Raw genomic sequence first — 24,020 nt, 5'->3', positions numbered from 1 at the left:
TTTTATCTTCAGTCAAAGGTTAAAGGTTAAGTCCGTGTCGGGCGAATAAAGAATTTCCTTCTCTCACCTTTCTTAGTCCTTCTTCCATTTTACTTCCGCCTATCCAAATTTCCGGTTGGAAACGATTAAAGAAAATCGTCTACGTTTCGCCACGTCAAAGGTCAAATTGGCGCATCGTGACCGTAAATTTTAATAGAAGAAGTAAACTTTTACTTTATTAAATCTTTTAAATGCGCTTTACTTTTATCTATCGGCGAAAGTGTGGCTCGGAAAAGAGATTCGTACCTTTCGCCAATAACCGGATGCATTTGATTATTACTTTCTATCCAACCGAATTCTTAGATATATTCGGAGATGTAACCGGAAGTTATATTACCTCGGACGAGTCGCATCCGGGGGAAAAGTAGAATGAAATACATTATTTACCAGCGGAGCCTGCGTAATAAAGTAAATGGTTTACGAAAACCTGTGGTGCACCCACCGCCAGGCAGGCAAGATTTTATTTTATTTCTGTATGAATTTTGGAGGGTCTTTAATTGTTTAAGCTACATTTAAAATCTAGATTAAAACGGGCGTCAAAAGTGGGACTACCCTTTTTCTTAAGTGAAGATTCGTAAACGCAGAGTGAAGAGCGGATTGAAGTTTTCCACGACTAAATCTTCGGTTCGATAGAAGTTAATGATAAAACATTGGTAGAGAAAACACCGTAACGTTAAAGCGTGGGAAGAAGCGCCTCCCTTTTCGTATAAATCGGGAAGAAGAGTTTTTATGGGAATGCCCTTGGTGTATTTTGAACGATTAGCAATTGTATTATTAATATAAATCGAGAAAGTGATTAGATTATCGGTGAAAGTTTTCCATTATCTTCGGGAGAAAGGCGAAGAAAACAAGTTAAAAAGTGAAAAGAATGCGAATGAAAACATTATAAAAAGAAAATGCAAAAGTTTTTACGGAAGTTATTATTAAAATCACGTCTTTCCTCATAAAGGTCTAGCGCCAATTGTACGAAGAAAATTAATTATAATCAATTTTATTCGTAGTACTTTTCCCGGTTTCAAATTCGTTCGACGTACCAAACTCGATATTCAAATTCCAGTTTCTTAAATTGGTTTTTAATATTCAAATATTCATAAATGCTCGTAAGCCGGGGGACAAATATTCATTTTATTCCTCTTACGTGAACGAACGGCCAGCCTTTTTTCCACGTTAAAAAGTAGAATTTATATCTAAATAGAAGTTATTCCATCGTTATGGCCGCGCGGACTGTTTAAGGACTTTTCTTGTGTTTGTGTCAGGCCATTGCCGATCGAGTATTGTATTCCCAATTTTACTTTCCTCCTTAATAAGTTTAAACATAATTTAAAACTAACATCCCGATGTATCGCGCCGGGCCAGAATAAATATTCTACAATTCTGGGCACACCGCTGGTCGAGAGGATAAAACTACTGGTAGGGGGTTCGGGCCTGACCAATGGCCTGACCACGTGGGGTTTCCTAGGTTTTCTTCGCGTTCGTAACACCGAAACGGAGGCCAGTTGCGCATAGAAAGTCCTCTCGGTAGGTGCCTTGCCGTATGCGAGCAAGCAATAATTCCGAAGTTGTTACTAAATTTATTAAGACACGGCGTATTTTAAGAATTTCAACAATTCTACGGTATTGTACTGTACGTTATCGTCGTTTATGTATTACGGTGTAATCGATACACCGACCACCCGATTTAACGAACACTCGATATATAAAACAATTTCATCGGTCCTTTCTAATCCCTATGTTTGGATCCTCGATATAGTGAATTCTCGAAAAGTCTATCACTGTATATCGAGAACCCACTACAATTTACGTATTTATTTGCAGTTATTCTGTTCCTATATTCGAACCTTGGAAGATACTCTTTCGATTGAAGAATCGAAAGAGAGCATCTTCGACGACATTAGTTCTCTTTTCTGTTGCAGTAAGTGTATACTTTAATTAAAATCGTTTGTGTGTACTTTGCGACCCGAAAGTCCACACTTAACTTATTATCGGACTTCTCGATCGATTAACGAGCCGTATAGTCCTTTCTGTCGAGGATGGACTCGAGAGTTTACTATATACAAAGAGAACGGCAGGGATGGTGATGAGTTAAGAACTCGTCGTATCCGTTTAGAGGCGCGTTAAAATTCTCTCGTACACAAAAGAAATCGGGAGTTTGCCTGTTGTAACGAAATTTATGCCGGGTTTCGTTTTCACAATATTTAAAACTTCGCTTTTCCTATTTTGAATTATTACTCTAGTCGATGGATTTTGACGTCTCCCTCCCGGGAATTTTCCCATCGATTCGTTTAAAACTCGATACGCTTACAAGAAAGCCTTTTATTGGAAATTAATAACAATGTTACGTAACGTCGACTTTTATTTGACTTACTCGTTACATACGCTAATCTTTCATTTATTACTAATCTTGCACGCTCGTCGCTGCTTATCCGATTCACTCGCCAACGTGCGCTCCCCGCCGAAGCCGAGTAAATAAAGGCCTCGTATGCAAAATATAAATTAAAATTCCTGCGGTTTGTCGATAACGCCAAATGTTCCGTTCGTAAATGTTGGCCCGTTCCGAATTGCTTTCGTAAACGTTTACCGGTACTTCTAAGCAAAGGATCGACTAAAACGACGTGGTTACTTGGGCATTTCGTGGCATTAACTGGCCAAACTTCCATACCGCGTCCTTCTGTAAAACGCCACCTTCATAAAGCGCTAACGAATGCTTACGTGTAAATTTATTATTATTGAGTCATCTACTTTGTTTAGTTCCGCGCTCAGTTTAGTGACAAGTAATGGCGCTAAATCGAAGTTTAATTAAGCGTAGTTTCTGCCAGGAAAAAGTTATCGGACGAAAGCGTAAATATCGGTTGTTAACTACCTTTTACAATCTTTTAATATGGCCCTGGCGTGTAACCCCCGTTCCGATCGAAGAAAATACACGAGCGAAAGAGTGGCACGAATTTTATTACCGCGAGGAGGGGACACGCGGACTCGTACAGTACCTAAGGATTATAAGGTATCGCTAAAAAGTTCGTATTTGCGTTTTAGTTCGATATCGTTTTATCTCACAAATTAGATTCTTCACACTTCGATATAGCGCCGCTATTTGTTGACTTCCGAAGTTGGCAATAAATCGAGTGTGGCGCTAAACCCGTATATTTCAAACGATAAAAGTTACGTGACGAGTTCTGTAGTCGAGTTTAAATGCGATGCTTCGCGAGTCACGTGAATCGATAATAACGTTTGCGTTAATATTTATGGGAAATATTCGTCCACTAGTAGACCTATTCGTTGGCACCTTACAGGGTAGCACTGTTTACAGAGGTCGACTATAGTTGATCCGAAATAAAATGTCAAAGTATCCGACGTCATTTTGTCTAATCCCGTACTTTCGAATCCGCCAATAATTGGCGTTGGCGGGTCGCGGTTTGCCTCCGACCGACGTGCCACGGGGACTTTTCTAGATCTTTACGTGTCTAACGCCTAAATAGGGACCACTTTCCCATCGAAATCCTTCGAGAGGCACCCCTTGGCAGATTACTCACTCGTTGCGTTGCCTTATGCCATTAATCCGGACCACTTCCCTGTAAAATTTTGTGGAAAATTGTTTTCGTGTGTTGTTTTGTCCGTCGTTACTGCCTGGTTATTAAAAATGGTGTTGGACCGAACACTTTGGGAGGAACGGGTCTCGGTTGCGAGGTGTCGTATTTTACATATATTTATTTGTTTTTTCTCCGGAATCGAAAGAAAGGAAAATAAGGAGATGGAATAGCTTTTAAGGAGAGGTGGGTCGACGGTTCACTTACCTGGAAGTTATCTGTCAATATCTTATGTCGAAACCGAGAAAAATTTATGGACGTCGTTAAAAATATAAGATCCTATTTGGACGCTCGTCCGAAGGATATTATTTATTAACGTAAGTCGACCTAAATTAAAATAAGGCATAAAATTACGGGGTTCCGCCTTCGCCTACTCCGCCACCACCTGATAAATGGGTTCCTTTGGCTCTGGTTATAATTACAGTACTTGGAAGTTCAAGTTAACATCGCCAGCAATAATTTTACCGATTTAACTTAATATAATTATAAATAATTTAATTATTTAAATTTTATAAAAATATCGACGATAAACTCTAATTTTCTTTTACGAACTTCCTCTACTAGAAATCCAAATAAATGTTTTTTGTAAGTAGGAGAAAAGCTACCATTTTTGTTTAGTTTCACCCGAACGTGTCCGGTGCAGATTCATTGTTACCAAAATCACACGAAGCCCCTCGTATAGGTTTTTGTCAATGGTTTACACGTATGTATATGTAGGTTTTCTTTAATATAAGAATACATGTAACTATAACTCCAGGCCGTAATTCCTATCGAATGCTTACATTCCGAAAGCTTAATGGGCAAAAGTAGTTTTTCTCTCCCTGTTGCGAATCTTATAATAGCTCCTTAGTGCATCCAGGGGGAAGTTCTATCTTCTTCCTTTCTAAGAAAAGAAATGGATCTTACAAATTTTCAAAACTTTGCAATTGATTCATTCTCGTAGCGTATTCACTTATAAAGGTTGGTGTGAAAGTCACTCTATCGCTGTAAAGTCTAAATTGCAATTAATTAAAAATATATTTAATTCGGTTGCAATTTTATTTCGTTTCCGGTAGTTTTGTAGAAGACTAAGACGAAACGATGTTAACCGACTTCCGATAAATTTCGGAGAATTTAGGCGATTTTTATACGAAAAGTAATTTATAGCTGTGTAATTTAGGGTCCGTTAATTATCTTAGGCGTGGCGTCACTATTAGTGGCGTAAACATCCTAAACCGAAAAGCGAAACGTCGACGTCCTAATCCGAAAAAATAGTCCGGAAGATCGAGTACTTTAGAAGTAGCAATAAAAATCTGGGAGAAACGATTTTTACTTCATTTTAAGGCTATAAACTCAAAATGGAGTGTCCGAAGACGTTAGAAGGTTGCTAAGGCAACCGCGCTTTCCGAAAGCTTTACACTCGGAGCCGAGAGTTAAAAATTGAAGTGGTTTTAAGAGAAAGGTTACCGCAGTTTCGTGGACGAAAGTTTATTCCGAAAATCGTGTACGATGTCTTCTAGCATTTCTGATTTACGTAATTAACTCCGACGTTCTCCCGCTAATTCCAGAAAAGAGGATAATCGCGCGTAAAGGAAATGGTGATTGGAGAAGACGTTTACGAGACCATTTCCGTTTAAGACTTCTCTTTTCGCCCCGGGACACTAAGAGGGCCTTTTTGCCAGTCCGTTATGTGGTACGATGGTGCGAGGGACGAGAACGGGCCACCTCCGAAAATTCTGGGATTTTTCCACCCGCCCGCAATTGGATTCCGGGTCCTCCGGGACGATGAGTTGCCACCCTAACCTCTCGATCGTCCGGCAGTCACTGGCAAAATTGTGCGGCACGCGCGTGAGATGCGTAAATGGTACAGTATTACGTTTCCGCCTCTCTTTTCGGGAAAGTTTGTAAGAAAATTGTTTACGTTTTGACCATTGGAAATGTCCGTCTCGTTTTCGTTTAAAATGTGGGCGAAATGTATTTTGACGCTCGGCATTCCTCCTTTGGTCTGTCGGGTCGTATTTTTTTTAATTATTATTTAAATATTTATTTAACGTCGTTAGCATCCGAATCGCCTTCCAACGACCTTGGATTCTTTTCTTCCCGCCCCCGTTAGACCGGAGATTCCCGGGAGATTCGACGGGATACGCCTTTAATTCGCTTTTAATGTCTTTAATTCGTCAGGATCGACGACGCCCCTCGACCGTTACCAAATAAGGCACTTCCCGATACGCCCGAATTTATCCGCTTTAATCGCTCGATTACTCTCGGCCGGTTTCCCCCGGTAGAAAAGACGGGAGTGGCTTTTTCTTTTACCTTTGTACCGATCGATTCTCTTTTTTAGGGAAATTTCGCCGGGATTTTTCCCGGTTGCGGGGAAAAATACTTTCGGGCGCTCTTCCCGGCCTGGGAAAATCGGAAAGATGCGGCCACTTCCGCGCGTATGCCAAGTCGATACCATTAAAGCGCGCGCACGCGTAAATCGCATCGGCTTTCGAAGGCGATGACGAGAAACGTCTGCCGGCCTCCGGTTTATCGTCGCGGTTACGCGTGCGATAATTTAATAATTAATTTAAAAGGCGGGAGCGTAGCAACGGTTTTGTTCCGGTTTCTCCGGCGACAAAACAAAACGGTGGAGAGGGTGAGTATCTTCAATTTTCTCCGTTCCCGGGCGGGTTCGGAACGCATTTTGCTTAATAATTTCTCCCTCCCGACTCCCACGCCACGGTGGATTGCCGTCGAACCGAACGCCTCTTATTTACTCGTTCTTCGTGGACGGGGTAGCGGCCGAGCTAGAAACCTCTCCGGAAACGTGCGGAATATAAGGGCATTTGTTGGATTTTCACTCGGTAAGCCGTCGGGCAAGACCCCTTTCTAGTTACTTTGTTATTCTTCTACCCGACGAGATCTTTTGGTTCTCGAAATGTACAGAAGATAAAGGCCGAGTGCTGTTCTTGCTGGAATTCTGTCGTCAGAACGTGCGACAAACCCACCCGGTGGATTAGCTGGTGCCAAGTTTTCCCTTTTGCCTACCGACGGGGGAACGTTGATTACGTGTGAAAAATCGGAAACGTTCGAAGATTCTCTCCGATAATTTATGCCTCTTCGTATGAGGATTAGCTCGCTTCCCGTTTTAACGTCGGAGATTTGAACTTATTTCGGTCTTCCCGGTCGTAGCTTGTAATACGATGGTTAGGATTTTTTCTTTTACTTTCTTCCTCGGATCATATCCTTTTCTCCCTTCAATTCCATTTATATTTCTCCAAACGTATCTTTCGCGCTTTTAAACGACTACGTTCGCTGCAAGCGGTTGGAATTTTAAAGATAACTCGTGGTGTCCGTGGTAGACTAGGCAAGATAACGAGGGGTGAGCCCCACCCCTTCGGAAATTTGCAAGGATTCCGTCCGAACTCGAATCCGGAACCTTCTGGATCGTACTTTCAGAAGATATTTATAATTAAATAAGTTTTTATTTAATACCGGCAGGTTCGAGTACTAATTGTAATTCGGTAATCCGGCGGGAAAATTCCGATACGGACGAGTCGGTCGGCAACGGGATCGATCGATTCTAAAAGAAAGGATTGGAAAATATTTAAATTCTAAGGAGAATTCGACAGAAAACGTTCTCTGATAATTCTGTAAATTTCCGTCACCGTCGATTCGATAAAAACAATTTAATATCTAACGCCGAAGAACGTTTCTCAGAAAAAAAGAAAGGAAAAATTACCTCGCCGGGAAAGCCAACGAGAGGAAATTTAAGTGAAAAATTCAAAAATGTATATTCGGTCGTCACGCTTTTTAGCGAGCGAGAAACAAAATCTAAATCTTAAAGCGTATTGGCCGCTACCGAATTCGTTGGACAGACAACCCGACCGACTCTCCACCTCCGAGCGGAAAGGCGACGGAGGGAGGGTAAACGTCGCCGGAGCGTTATTCTCGTCCACGTCTCGAATGGCTCGTAAATTTAACGATTAGTACAACGGCTAATGACTCGTTGGCTTTTATAAATGCGCCTTTTCTTTTCCTCCCCTCCGCTCTTGTCGTTTTAACGATAATTACCTGCTTATAACTATTTATATCCACGGAAAATGATAAAGCGTTATTTGTAGTCTTGCACGTAAACTCTAAGAACTTCTTTTGTAATAAACTTTTTTTTAAAGCGCTAATTTAGTTTTTAAAATTACAGTCTGCAGTCTCTTACGTGTTTAAACTGCTTCCATCGGTCGCACTTATCGATGCGAAGATGATAACAAAATACAATATGGTAATTTATATCGAATATGTAAGTCTTACAAGTAGCCTGTGCATAGTAGTCTTTAAGTGAATTCGACGATCGAAGATAAGGACAACGCCTTACCCGACTAACTAGAGAAACGCACCACCCGAATTTCGACTTCTCGCCGATTACCTGGTTGCAATAAGAATTTCTCTTTGGAAACACCCGACTTGGAACGTCGTCTTACTGTTTGGATATTGGTAGAAGACCGACCTAACGCATTATCTCCGACCCGTTAGGAACTGGATCCTCGAGGCACGAACCGAATCGAATTCGCTCTCGTATTGTGTGCCGTCACCCCGGGCCACCCGAATATTTTTGACTTCTTTCGATAAACCGCCGAAATGGCTTTCCGCCATATGTTGGAGTGGTTCCAAAATGAATTTTGCTGGAGTTTCTCCGAATCCTACGCCTTTAGCGACCGGATACGTTTATCTCAAAATTCCTAATCGTCGACGTTGACGCAATATGTAAATGGGGATTATTGAAATCCGAAGGATGATGTATCGGAAGATTGGATGTCCGGAAGAAATTTATTGCAGTTTTATATGGATTTTTCACCAAGAACAACTTACTTCGTGCAGCGTAGATTTGTGAACGATCTTTATTTAATAAAAATGGACAAAAATAAATATGGTTCCGGATTAATCGAACAATGCCCGCCTGCAGTGTGAAACGTTTCGCTTTCATTTTTTTTCCGACTTTTCGCCCCGTGACCGCCGAGAGGACCTTTTTCGGACCGGTATGTCCGAATACGGTAACCGTCCCCGTCTCGTGGTGGGCCCGGCCGAACCCGTAATGGAGTTTCTAGAAAAGGCCCTCTTACGTGTCTAAAGAGTTGGAAAAACAAAAGAAAAAAGACCGTCCATTAAAATCCCAAGGTCGCTCTCCCGGATTCGATTCCGGATTCCCCGTAGTGACACGTCGACGCTTTAACCGCCCGGGTCATCCGACCCGAATTAAATATTTATGACAGTTGTTGGAATATTATTTTGAATAAATATATAACATTCGTAACGCTAACGCTGGTCGGTAAACCTATTTCTGCGCCCTTTCTTTCCCCCCTTCTGTTTGTAAAGTAGTAACGACCTCGAATGACTTTTGATAGCGAATTTACTTGTTTATTGTAAGCGAAAATCTATGGTTTTTTATTTGCATAATGACAGACGCTGCATTTTTTTCTTTTCTTCGGTCTGGTGAAGTAGCACGTAAATGTCACAAGGTTGCCAAGTCGAGCAATCGATAGGCTACGATGTTACGAATACGCGTGTGTCCCAGACCATTATGTCTGGAAAATTCTCGAAACGGGGAAACTGTTTAATCCTAAATACGGTATCGATATTTGGGAGTGGGCGAAACTCCCGTTTGTTTCCCATTTAGGAAGTGGCTCTTCGATTTTCTTTCGGGCCGTATGCATTTACACAAACATTCTATCGAATGCTCACCCTACACGCCACCACCAGGTTAAACGTGATTAATCTACGTTGCCCCCAATGGTTTTTGCCGGAGACGAAGTTAGCGCTGTTTACTTTGGGGTGGATGGCTCCGTTTAATCCGATTAACCGTACGAGGCATTCTTTCCGAAAATCGTTGGTTATCGAGGTATTTATGATAAAACTACGTTAAATATAAAGGGCTTTCTTTCGATTTCCGCCGACTTCTGCCGTTATTTACCAGATATTTATCTCGGCTATTACGTTATCTCTCCGTACTTATCGTTGTTGTTATAAATAACCCGGACTTTCGATCGTCCGTCAGAAAAATCGGCGATGTATTTATTATTAACGGAGTAAAATACATAATGCAGAATTATTTTAAAGAGTTTCTTTTTCCATGTTTTAAATAGCGTTAGAATATTAGACTCGATTTTTATTATGCTATAAGAAACGTATCGGCAAAACTGCCGATACGTTTCTTAAAAAACGCGATATTTCACTTCTTTTAGTAAAAGAAATATATTTAAATTTTTTCAAAACTCGGTAAATTATCAAATATTATAATGGAGTTACGATATATTTAATACACCGTCAATGTTTTATTAAAGTCACAAATACGAAAGATAAAGATCCGCAATTCGGTTTTGGTCACAGGCGAGAAGACTTTCCCGGCTATTGAAGATAGCGGAGGGAAAGTATGACCCCCGGATTTTTATGATTTAGGTCTCGGAGGTCCTCGAAACGTCGAAAAATGCAAAAGAGTTCGGGGTTTTTTCTATATGTATGAATGTTACTGTACGTGTGTGGCACGATTTTGTTCACCCTCTTTGAAGCTTAATAACTCTTGTGCCTTTTGTGGAAAATTTCTGAAATTATGCAAGGAGGTTTTTTATTAAGGGATCGATGCTATTAAATTTTGACGGTTAAAGCTCGAGGGTGGGGAGAATAAAGGGGGTCGTGCGCATCTCCGGTAGGTAGACTTAATGACGATTTTACTCGACATTAACGTTTACAGCTTTTTTTTTTTTTTTTTATAAAACCCATCTCGCCCCTCAAAATAAGCTTTTTGCCATTTTATAATAGTTACGATATTTTGTTTTAAAAAAACTTTAACAGATGCGCCACCAAATGTTTCCAGGAAAGTTAAACAACTAGTTGCCAGGTTTTTTTCAATCGATTTCGTTACTCGGAGAGATCTTTCGGTAGGAAATACGGAGGACATTGCAAATACTGTATTTGTCATTTTTAGGAATACATTTTTTCATTAAAAGTGTTCGGTTTCTTTGTATACGGGCGTTCTTCCGAGAGAAATGCCTCCCGGGAGGGTTTTCTGTAAGAAATCGGTCCTTGTTTAGCCGTATAAATGTGAAGAACCCGGTAAACTCCGTTGGTTGTGGGTTGGACAGACCCGAACCTACGACCGGTTTCTACGTTAGATGGTTGTATTAATTAGTTGAGGACATTACTTTAACATCGTATATTATGGATACGATCGTAATTGCCTACGCTGTTTACTTCTTCGCTTACTTCGCTCTTTATTATTATTATTTGAAATTTTACCAAGTCTTCGAATAAAATGGTTTCTTTTAATATTAAAAGTATCCTCGGTGTTGGAGTACGTTTTGCATTTCTCGGAATATTTTTGAGATGAACTTTTTCCGAATTAGCGTTGGAATTTTTGAAAATAATCGGAAGTAACGTGTTTTTATTTTCCGCAGATTTTTCTCTCTTTCCGGGCGAAGTGTGCCTGGCACAAACGCTCCGAAGTTGGAAAAGAAAAAAAGAAAATTAAATTTAAAAAAATATATTTTAAATCCGAAAATATAAAAACATTCGCGACTCGACGGCTTCTCTTGAAGTTAATTTTCTTTTATTAAATTGTTAATAAAAATTGCGATTTTAAATACGTGCGATGCACTTTTTTAATTTTTATTCGGAAAATATTTCTTTATTATTTCCGAATCCCGGCTGTAATATTAAAAATAAAAATGTTGCAAAATTCATTTCCACGTCCGTCGCCATTACGTATAAAATTAGAATGTTAATGCATATTCATTTTATTCCCGTACAGATGGAGAATTCCAGTAAAATATCCTTGGATAAAAAATGTATCGATCGGTTCAAAGATTTTGGATCTTAATTATTTTTTCATCCGATAAAAATTGCTTTTTATTGTTAAGATGGCAAAGATTTTCTATGAAAAATTCCTTCGAATTGTCTGGGTGAGTAGTAGTCGATTGGAGCGATCTATCGAGAATCTTCTCGGACCGACGTGTCCGTAGACAAAATACGAGTTTATACACATTTTCCGTAAATATCGGGCTTAATATTTTTATTGTTTGAGCGAAAACCACGCGCATTGTGGTCTTCTCCGTGTCGCGGGTTCGCATTTCTTCGGGAGCCAACACGTAATTAATCTCTTTTCTAAGTTGGACAAATAGCTGGTATTTGTAGACGAGTTTATTAATTTCTGCGCCGAAGTAATGCCGAAAATACCTATTCGACTCGTGGATTTATAAGTGTAAAATGGTTTCCGTACGGAAATTTATAAATTGTCTTAAGAATTTTTCCGTCGTCTTAATCGATTTTGGAAACTTTAGATATTTTTGAAGTCGCGTCTTCCGGTGGCAATCGATACGCATAATTTACATTTTTATTTAAAATTCCCCGGTGTTCTCCTCGTAAAATTTCACGAATTAATGCGCGCCCGTCTGAAAAGTTAATACGAATAAATATTGTATCAAAGAACTGCTTTAATTATTTCGACCAATCGATTTTCAACAAATTTTATGCATGGGATTGTGTATTTTCGTTTGATTCGATTAATCTTTTCCACCATTCCTCCCGGTGTAAAGAAGGGTTAAGTATTTGATGAAGTACTAAATTCTTTGCCGTTCAAAATGCCCGAAGGGAGGAGTTTGCTTCGAGGTCATATTACACGCGAAAAAATTCCTTATATTATATTTACGATATTGGTGAGGATAAAATAAAATATTGTCGAACAATTCTGTGTCGAGAATTGTCTCTATAAGGGATTTCGCGATTGTCTTTGCTCCCGCTATTAAATGCATCCAATCGATCATTTCTCTTAACTCGAATCGGATAAAATCGTGAATTTATAATTAATGCGCGTGATCGAAGCTTATTGCCAATAACAAATGTAATGCGTACGGCTCGGGTCCATAAATTAGATTTGATTTGTTACGTGTTATACCGCGCAATTCGCTCTACCACACATCCTAATTTTATATACTTCGCTTCGAACAAATTTGAAGCGAGTGGGGAATGAGAAATCGTGCCTTAACACAAATTCCTTACTAGAGGATTCTGCGTCAAATCCACTTTGTCCCGGGATCCTCTAGCACTTCTGGTATTGAATCCCGGACTGGTAAAGATTTAGAAGCCTTAAAGCGGTAAGAGAATATCCCCCCGTTAAAATGGGTATAAAACATTTCTTAATAAAACGCTGATTAAAATTTTCATTAAATACGCGCTTATTTTTTGTAGATGTATTAAAATTAAATCCGTGCATAAAAATGTCATTAAGTCGTAATTTTAAACGGAATTTAATTTGTGAAAGTATCGGCATTTCTCGAGTATACGATACACTAAATCGGTTGATAATTATAACGGCGTATTCTGGTATAATTAAGAAACGGAATTCGTGTTAGGTGCTGTTGAGAAATTGAAGTTGACACTTTGTATTAGTAAAAGACGAAAAAAAAGGATTTTTTAAATTAAAAATAACGTTACTATTATTGTTTTTTTAAAGAAATAAAACATCTGTAAGCATTATAATTCTAAAAATGATTTCTTTTAATTTAGTTTTTGTTAAATTTAAAATTAACAATTAGCTTTCGGAAAGAAGTCAAAATGTATTTCTCTTCATTTTTTTTCCAAAATCAATTATCAACTCAAACGGAAGCTTTGAAACACTTTAAGAAACAATTGTTTTTTTTTTTTTTTTGAAAACTTAAATTTTAAGTTTGATACGTAAGAATGAGATTTGAAAATAAATTTTGAAGCTTATTTAATTGTTAAAAAGCTTTACTAAGAACTGACTGTTTGAAGAATAAGTAGTTAAAGGATGCTTTTTCTTATCATAATTCTACTATAAACAAATTTAAAAAAAAATCTTTATTTACAAATTTGAATTTATTTTACAGGGATGGCATAAGGAGGGTCGAAGTAGATTGAGCAGCTCTTGTCCTTCTCTTCCTCTCGTGGCCGACAATACGGGAAACGGTAAGCGTTTAAATTACGTATTACGCAAAATTTGAATTTCTGTTATTATATGTTTCATAAATAATGTTTCCGGGGACGTAATATGCGGTAAATTAAATTGGTTTAACGGAATATTTATTTAAAATAGCATTTGGTCGTAAATTTTAACCGAAAATGGGAAATTATACATAAATTATAATTTTTCCCGCATTTTTGAGTTTATTTGCAAAACGAGGAAATTTTTTGCTTTTCAAATTCCGAAGACTGGAATAATTAATAATCGGCTAGAAGAAGAAAAACAAATAAGGAGTTTATTTTGAAACTAATATTAAATAGTTAAAATATATTTTTCTAAATTCCACGAAAATATAATTTTATGCGGTTTCAAAAAATTCACTTAGGAAGAAGAAAATTTTAAATGGAAATGTTTCGGCCTTTGCTCAATTAACTATAACTTTACTCTTAGGAAAATGGATATTAATATGGGAATCTCGGTCTTGGCATTCGTTTTATTCTAGCCGGCGTCTTCGACAAACGAACTTCTGTAGAAATACGGATCGAAACCGTTACTTTCTTTGAACAGAAGTGACCAGTTTCGATTTACTTTAGAAATGATAAAGAGGAATTTGAAGCCTTATGATTTTAAAGATGATGTCATATTTTAAAAAATAAAATACTAAAATTTTCCTCGATAAATTAGTTTCTGGCCAAACGTTTTTCGCCTATCTTCGGCTCGTTTTTACAATAATATACTATAATAATTTTATAATAGAATTCTCTTCAAATTTAAACAAGATGTTCTTTTAATTAAGTTAACAAATTCAAGTTATTCACAATTAGAGTAATTAACTGATGTTAGATAATCTAATTGTGAATAATTAAATATTCAATAACTTCATAGAGTAGTAAGTTACCTACATCCAAAATGCATTATTTAATAAAGTTATGAATTTTTCTTACGTATGCGAGATGTTTGTTAAGTTTCGTAAATTTCGCATTACCAACAATACACAAAATTAGAATTAAAATATTTAATGAGTGTTTTCTCTTGTTTCGCTCCAGCTTTGTCGGAACATTTAAAAAAGACAGAATTTGAATTTGCTTAAGTCGAACGTATATGAGTTTAAAATTTAAAAATATTGCATTTATAGCACCGATATATTTTCTTAAACTGTTTGTTTCGTCGATTAATTAATTGTTTAGATCTTGCACTTTAACAAATAAGCTTGAATTCCTTTGGGATAACGTAAAACTTTCGTCTTACTAACTGGCGTCGAGTTCTCGAAACTATTAATTATGGGCACTTACCACTGGACTGCCTGACTCCTGCCTGACGATATAAGATCGTTGGACCCATTTGTCAAACGTCGTGATGGCCAATCAATCTATGACTAAAATTTTTTAAATAATTTTTTTTAATTAAAATGAAATTAATTAAAGCATTCAAAAAGCTAAGTTACATTTAAAAAAATCATTTTCCGACTTATGGACAATGGATAAATAGTTTTCTCGCATTCGTCGTGGATTTGATCGGGCTTACGGTAGAGGTGGCTGGAGAATTAGAGAAGTCGTCGAATATTTACGTCGAGCCACCAATAAAATTTTCTGAAGTTCCACCCGGATCTAAATCTTTCGGAATAGTGGGTTAATGTCTGTTTAGAAGCGAGATTGAAGTAACAAAAGACTATTCCACAAAAATATCAAAGATTTTTTATTTGAAATTAAATTTATCGTGTAATTTATCACTGTTTTGTTATCCAGTTGATGTTTTAATGGTGTGAGATAAACCAAACACTTTTATTGTCATTTATATGGTTAAGGAGCATTACTATGTTATCAAATAATTTCGATAAATCTGATTTTATATTTATTAATTCAATAAATATTGAATAAATAAAACTGTATGTAAAATGCATTTTGAAAGTATTATTTTTATTTTCTAATATTGTAGAATTGTTTTAATACGTGTGTATATATATATAATTTAGGTAATAATAATGAAAGGTTTATAAGAGAAGAAAGGATAAATGTTTCGACTGCAACAATATGTGATTTACCTCAGAGAAAAAGAACACTTTCTTCAAATTCTGGTGCTAATGGATGTAAAGTTCGGGAAGGGAAAACGATGGATAACACGGTGAAGATTCGCGTCAACGACATCACCCCTTCGAATTCTCAAGAGTTTTTGAATGCGGACGGCGACGGAAAACGTTCCCTCGGCAGTTTGCCCGCCGACGTGCAGATCGAAGAACGGGGAAGCCGTATAGGAGGGACTTCGGCTCGGAGGTGCGCCCGTAAACCGGTTACAAGGAATTAGTTAGACGGCAGAGTTGGTCTTCCCTTCTGTCTAATACGCAAAATAATCCAAAAGAAGAAAATCTCCACATTCATAAAAGGTATTTAAAATTTAACATTTATTTTACATAACTTTGTTGCGATTGTTTAATTATAATTTTAAAATAAATATAAAATTAGGAAGAAAAAAATATGATAAACAGTAATAAAACTGAAATAAGGTTATATATTTTATTAGGAACTTTTCAGATTGTATCGTTTGAAGTATAAATAACTCGTAATTTACTCGATTTTTATTCTAGATTATCCAAATCTGTTAAATTCACATATATGTATATATTATTAAGTATTTAGTCTAAATATAACAAAAAATTATGTATGCAGGTATATATAATATGATAATATAATTCACATTTTTAATAGTAAAAATGAATAACAGATAACAATAAAATTTATATAACATTAACACTATTTTATTCTTATTTTTATAAAAATAAAATTAATATTATTTGTTTAGAACTTGCCATCAACAATTTTCATCTTTTTATAACAGTAATAATTTTTTTCAGAATTCAAAACAGACACTCTCAGTTTTAATTTAAGTCAAACACTTAATTTTAACTAAGTTACAAGTTTTGTTTGTAGCATATTTTTGAAGACAGTCTCTGACTGTCTTCAAAAATATGCTACAAACAAACAAATGCAAATAAATGAATATAAAAATGGAATATTATCATTATCATTGTCTTATATCGATCTGTCTTTATTTGGAAGTCAAAATAAAGTGTATGTCTAGAACAAGCAATAAACTACTATAATAGGCAATAACATATTTGTTATAATGAATGTTTGCTGTAATTTATCTCTTTCTATCTATACTTTTGATAGTTTATGCAGTTTATAATAGAGCTACAGATACAAATCTTAATCCCAAAAGTATTGAAACTGTTGTCAACTTCCCTAGTTTAGAAGGAATTTGACAAACAGTTTCAATACTTTTGTCATAAACAAACATGGGATGAATTTTTTTATTGCATCAAAAATCTTATTTCCATGCAAACTCTATATCATATTAGCTTTATATAATATTGTATACTTAAAATTTTTTTCCTTTAAAATAATCAATGATTTATCAGACTTTTATTTATTGATAAAAATAGTTTTTTAATTTATTAAACTCGGCTTAATATTTTACACGTTATGTTATAACACTTAATATATATTTTGAGATACAAGTATTAAGAACATTTTACATTTAGTTTTCTATGGTTTATTTTGCTTCGGTTGCTCACTCTTTTATATATATACCTTTATTTAAGTTAATATTAAGAAAAATGGATTTGTAAAACTATTTTGTTAAAATTTTTTATACAATATAAATTTATAACATCATCACAATGACTGGCTGCATTTTTAATTTATGTTTAATTTAAAATATATGCTCTCCACTCAAATTAGTAGTAGTTGTCTTGTTCCTGTACTTCATACTTTTCCTGCTAGCAATAGAGTTGTGCTCGTCGTCTATCTAACTCCCTGCAGGGAAAAATTTTCGAATCGAAATAACGTGACTTCCGGTTTGCGTCGGAAGTTCGTATATAGTTAATTGGGGTCTCCTGCCCCGAGGATTCCGTATCCGATCTCGTCTTTCGTCTAACTCCCCTCTCGAGATTAAAGAAAGACGGACGGGCAACTTACGACGGTGGGAATTTGTAGGTCTGCAATTTGAAAAATTGTAGACCGATAAAATATACAATATACATTTTAAAATAATATGCAGATTTTTAATTGGACAATTAATTACACATAAAATTAAAACAATTAAAATGAACTTTGAATTATGTTACTTCTAAGTATTATTCGTGCAGCTCGTCTGCTTTTTAAACATATTAGGATAGAAATTTATCTGTTTTATTGTTTAACATTTCTGGTGGATTTTCTTGGCTTAACAGATTGGTTATTTATTGTTAAATTCATTTCGAGAGAAATCCTTAATAATAGGATAATAGAAGTCGATAGCGTAACTTATCTACCTAAATCTCTCTCTCGACAAGTTGATGGAATGCTTCATTTTTATTCTAAGAATCTTGTTTATTGAAGATTAACTAAATTCTGTTTGCAGTAATATAATAAAATATCTTTTTTATTTGAAAATTCTTTTAGATTATATTCCTATCAGTAATTTGATTGTTGAAAGACTTGTCTGTGTATATAATTCAATCAGTCTACAATTCATACTTTCAAAAGTTTTATCCAAAATTTAGCAATGATTGTAGTCAAATGTTACCGAATTTTGGAAGAATTGGAAATATCCAATTCTTTTGCTTTTCACTATAGATACCACAGTACAGTTACTTTTGTTTTAGTTTAAACTTTTTAAAATTGTTATTGAAATAATATAAAATATAAAAAGTTATAAAATGGAAATTAATATTCATTTATAAAATACAGTTGGAGTCTAAGCAGTCTGGAATCCGACACGGACGACAATACGTTTTACGATGCACGAGACCTTCCATTATCTCCCACACATACTTGTTTACCTTCTTCTACTAATGGAGTAGTATCATCTAGTAATGATAGTCTGAAGGAGAAACAACGTAGCTTTTCAGGTATATTATTTTTATTACAAAAAATTAGATTATTTTTTTTTAATTATATTAATTGTATTGTTTAACTTTTATAAAAACTCAATAAATTGTAACTGAAGTTATTTTTACAACAATAAAACAATTTATATAAAAGACGTTTTGTAAATATTTGAAAATTATCCAAATTATCATAATGAAATTTCTCAGTTATTTATTACGGTAGATTTATTTTTCTTTAATCACTTTTGGTCTTGCTCAAACTGATAACAATAACCAAATTATAACGTTAAAAGGATTGGGTAAATAAGGCTATAATTACAGGAAATACTGGTTTTATTGACTCTAACAGTGAAAGGACAGTAAACAATTAAAAATTATTTAAGTTGAAAATTTATTAATTATAATAATAATTATTTTTTTAATGTTTAATTCTTTAGAAAAACTCACGCTTGCTATGCAAATAGTTTTATTGAGCAAAAGGAATTCAAAAGCAATGCTACTAATTTCACACTAATACCTTTATGTGCAGTATATTTTTAATTACACTTTATTGTTTTTGGTCGTTTTTAATGACCTTCTTCAAAGAAGAAAAATTTAGAATGTATTTAAAATGGATCACTCAGATCATCAGCTGTTGCAGTGTGCAACTGTTTGTCATTAGTTTAGTTTTTGTTTTGAAAGTTGCATCAAATGTATTAAAACCAAGGAATAAAGCAAAAATAATTTACAGTTTCGTTAACAGCCATCATCATTCGCAGTAATATTAGATTTATTACACCGGGATTGGAATTATGGCTTGATTAGGAAATTGTCAACATTTATCGATTCATTTTATACGGGGAACACATTCCGGACCATTTTGTCTCTCGTCGGTCCCTATACAAGTTATACATTGTCAATAATCATACATCGTGATGTATTACTACGGATGACGATGGCCATTAATGAAATTGTGAAACGACAACCAGGCACCAAGCAAATGCAAGAAAAAATAATTTACTTATCAAATGGGTACAACCTTACCTTGGCTTCTGAGTTGCCATAGCAACATCTACTTCTGAAATTTCCTGCCAAAAACACTACATCAATAAAGCCTGTGGAAAAATTTGTGATTTTGGTGCATTCTATGCTCTATCACAAGTGACTTTTTTCATATTTTCTGACTTTTTGATTATTTTCACATTGAGCCATTCAGACATTTTTGGGTTTGAATAAATTTAATATGTTTTGCTAAGCAAATAATTATTAATTGGTGCATTAAACATTGCTATGTCTGGCAATAATAATTGTTAACAATTGCCAATATGCAGAGTCTATTGTATATACTGCAGGAACTTATTTTTTGGATATTAAATTATGAATAAGTATATCATTGAATAATAAATGATTTACATAATTTTAAATTAATATGCAAAACAATTTATTTAAAATAAATTTGATGTAATTAGAGTTTTTTAACTCAATAATAATATTTTTGAAATGCATATAGTAGGCTAATATAATAAATGTATATATATGCAAATTACTTGCCTAAAAGCATGACTCTTTTAATTGTTACAATTTTTTATGACTATTAAACTTTCCAATTCAGGAACCAAAGTAACATGTTTATTAGTAGAAATATTTTCCATCGCAGGGTTTAATCATTGTTGCTAACCAATACAGAAATAAAAATAAATAAATAACAGGGGTGTACTATAGATTACTCCCTATGGAATTTCAGGACTTTGATTATATATTTGAACTCAGGGGACCGAAACGAGTTCAACGGTACCCTATTTTTGGACCGGAGACGAAAAATAAAAAAGTTATCATACTTTTTCCCGGCGATCGCACGATGATAGGGAGTCGCGTCGCTCTCCGCTAAGTGGCCTCGCTATCGCAATCGGGAGTCGCGTGCTTGCCGTTAAAATTGCCTTTAGTAGATGTTTCCCCCCTTTTTTTACTTTGTTCAAGAACTACCGTGAATCGATCACTAGCTTAGCACATGGCGGCGTGTGGTGGCTCTTATACGAGAGGTCAGTCGGGAGCACGAACAGTGGGAACGGCCGCCGTGTTTGCGATCGCACGATGATCGGAAGTCGTGTCGCTCTCTCCACTCTCGTATCGCGTGTTTACCCTCCGGAAGATGACCGTAGTCTGACGTCATGGTTTGCAGACTTTACCGCAAGATGGCAATACTAGCAACTACGGTGCCGTCTGCATGAGAGCATTAAAAAAGTATGGTAACTGAAAAAGTATGATAACTTTTTTATTTTTCGTCTCCGGTCCAAAAATCGGGTACCGTTGAACTCATTTCAGTCCCCTGAGTTCAAATATATAATCAAAGTCCTGAAATTCCATAGGGAGTAATCTATAGTACACCCAATAACAGTTTTTGTCTCTGTTACGTAACCAAACATTACTAAGTATTGATTGAAAACAGCTCTATTAATAAATTCATTATTTATATTTCTGCATTTAAACATTTATAGTTTAATTACTTCAAATTGCTGAAATGAAAAATGCTTGCATTCTTTTTAGAAAGTCATTACATTTAATTCTTGATTTAATTATTTTTAAAATAAATGTAATCAAATTTATTCTAAGTTAAACTACTTTAGATTGATTTATAAATCACAATTTATGTAAAGTTTTTATTTTAATAATGTTTCTACATTAACTGCATTTTGCTTTTATATATAACTTTAATATTTGATATAATCAAAAAATATAGGATCCTGTGATCCGTTTCAGTACAAAGTAGCAGTCTTCAGGGCTTTAGTTTAGGAGAGCTTTCACACATTCGTCCTCTCTCCGGGCACTAACTCGGGAAAGCAAACATATAGAAGGGATAGCAGTAGCCCACGGGTACACCAACCCTGTACGTGGATTATGTAAACGATACAGAAGTAGCCGGGAAGCATACAACAATCCGACGGAAAGACAGATAAATTATCAAGAAGAAAATACAGAAAGGATCCCCATCACATTTAATTCACATTTAAAATCATTATATACCATGATAGCCAAGAGACGTCGGGTCAATATAGCATACAGAAGATGCCAAACTATTTTCCAAATACTACGTAACAGAAAAGATCCTCCAAACCCAGTCAGACTACTGGAATATACACCGTCCCGCTCAGAGACCGCAGATTTGACAGAGATAGGGTTTATATTGGCTCCATCAAACGTACATTGGGGATAAGGATTAAAGAACATAAAGTTGACATACAACACAACAGGACTATAATTGCTCTCTCAACATATGCCACCGATCGGGACATCACGGCGGACTTTGACGCTGTGCACATTATCCTCACTACTAACCACTCCGAACATCTCAAATTCTTGGAGGCTACGGAAATATTTAGAGCAGGACGTAACGCCTCGTGCATCAATTTTAAAGAAGAGATGGCCCTTTCAACAGCCTGGCAGATCCTGCTAGATAATAATATTTAAAATTCCCATTGACATTAATAAGGAGTGCATGTGCTTTACACAAATCATTACTCATTTCATTTTAAATCTCCTGGAAGGTTTCCACATGTCATGATTTGAATGGTAAACTTTTCAAAAGAAAATATTTGATTTTCATTGTCCGGCTTATTATTTACACAAAAGGCCTGAAGAAGAGCCCAGAAGCGGCCTCAAAAACGTTAGCTATCTTATAACACAACCACTTCGGTTACCAGGTTTAACGTAAGTGTTATTTATATCAATCAATGTACACTACAAATATTAACATAAAATGAAGAAAACCTCAGTATTTTGGTGATAAATAAATCAAAAAGACTATTTTTTCTCCTTTTTAGTTGCACATGCTTACTTATTCACTTCCAGGGCTACTCAAACTGTGGGTGCTTTTTGGCCTCATTCACAATCTGTCTTCATCTGCCTGTATTTGTTGCCATTTCCTCTCCATAACGTAATTATTTTAAGTTAGCAGTAATATCATATTTTCATTCAAGTCTTGATCTTTATCTGGACTGATTTCAATACAGTCAAACCTGTTTTTATGCGCTCTTTTTATGTGCGATTTTTATTTGTGCGATTTTTTTAATGCGAATTTTTAATTTGTGCGGTATAGTTGGCGACTAGTCTCGTGCGATTCGTCATGTCTTACGTTGACTTATTATAGCTAAATAAACTTATTATAGCATAAATGCACTTATTATAGTAATATTATTGCATGAATATGCGAAAAATGAAATAATTTACTTTTTAAGTCAACAAAACACCACCTGGACAAAAATATGTAAAACAGACGATAGACCAGACGATGCAGTCAAGTGCTGACATCTGTTGTCAATAAATTCTATTTCGTACGGTTTTGAGTTATTTTCTATGTGAGACTTTTTTTATGCGGTCCCTGTTGACCGCACAAAAAAAATATTTTTTTAATTGTGTTGCGAAAACTATTATTTACAGCCATTCGTGAAGTTTCGTGAGATTTTTTTAAATGCGTTTTTTTTAATGCGGTCGCTATCCCCCGCATAAAAACAGGTTTGACTGTAATAGTAGTTATGTAGACTATGCATATGGGTTCTGGGAGTTTTTCCCGAGCATTTTTGTTGTTGGTTTTGATGACAATGTCATCTGCAAAAGCCAATAAGTTGATGGTATTTCCGATGTTTTTTTTGATTACTTTCTTTAAGTCCTGTTCTAAGTTAGAATATATAGATTATATTCATAAAATTCAAAATAAACAATTATTAAATTATTTTTTTAAAATGTTTCTCTCATTAAATAAAAAAATAAATTTTATCATTGTTTAACTATTGTCTAAAATTATAGAGCCATATTCATTCATAATGAAAAAGTAATCATATAAGAACTGCATACATTTTAGTATAATGAACAGTTGTAATTAGTTTGCTTTGATTGTTTTCATGTCTTTTTCTGTTTCTTTTAAAAGCAGGAATAATAAAAAAATAATGTAAATAATAATTAATGTGGTGTAATTCTCAATGTGAACTGTGGATTCAGGACTAATATGTTTAGGTTCTTTGATAAAGAAACATACTTAAGTACTGTACATATCCAGATAAAAATATTAGATATGGCAGCAGACAATATAAAAATATAAACTATGTATGTATATTATGTCTACAGTTTATTTATATGAAACAGAATTCAAAACAGAAAATTTCTAGACTTGATCCATTACAAGTGTTTTGTTGAAACCAAAGAATAAACTTGGGAAAACAAAATTTTCTTTTGAACAAACAATTGTTTCTTCTTGTTTTTTTACTTTATCCCCTTTTCTTCTGCTAACAGTTGGTCCTTCTCCTTTCTGGGTTCCTTAACACAGATCACTTTTAGAGTTTTTCTCATTTTAACCAAAACAAAAAGACATCCTTGCTCGACATCCGGTTTATCACTACCGGTCCACGGGTCGAACCCTTTGCAGTTTTAGTCACAGATCGATCCGAATCAATCGTTATCGTCCAGGGAACCAATACACCAAATAGGTTAGCTATTAGCACTAGAATGGAAGATAGAAAGGGGTAATAAAGAAAAGAAACAATGGATGCTAGACCACAATACTTCTTATTTATTTACAAAATATGATACTTAACCGATAACATACCAAAATAATTACTGTATAATATATTTATAA

The 24,020-nt window shown here is 35.3% G+C and overlaps 1 protein-coding gene across 1 annotated transcript in view; it reads left to right on the top strand.

Moving 5' to 3' along the window:
- Positions 1 to 24,020, top strand: part of cyst (rho guanine nucleotide exchange factor 18 cysts) — a 218,426-nt gene that overhangs the window by 137,447 nt on the left and 56,959 nt on the right. The window contains 4 exon segments of the mRNA XM_067275154.1: positions 13,475 to 13,553; positions 15,521 to 15,829; positions 15,832 to 15,928; positions 18,276 to 18,436. Of these exon segments, the coding sequence (XP_067131255.1) occupies positions 13,475 to 13,553; positions 15,521 to 15,829; positions 15,832 to 15,928; positions 18,276 to 18,436 (646 nt within the window).

This window comes from Centruroides vittatus, unplaced genomic scaffold (genome assembly GCF_030686945.1).
Source record: "Centruroides vittatus isolate TY-2023 unplaced genomic scaffold, ASM3068694v2 contig_596, whole genome shotgun sequence".
Lineage (NCBI taxonomy): Eukaryota > Metazoa > Arthropoda > Arachnida > Scorpiones > Buthidae > Centruroides > Centruroides vittatus.
This window is presented reverse-complemented; position numbering and strand designations above follow the sequence as displayed.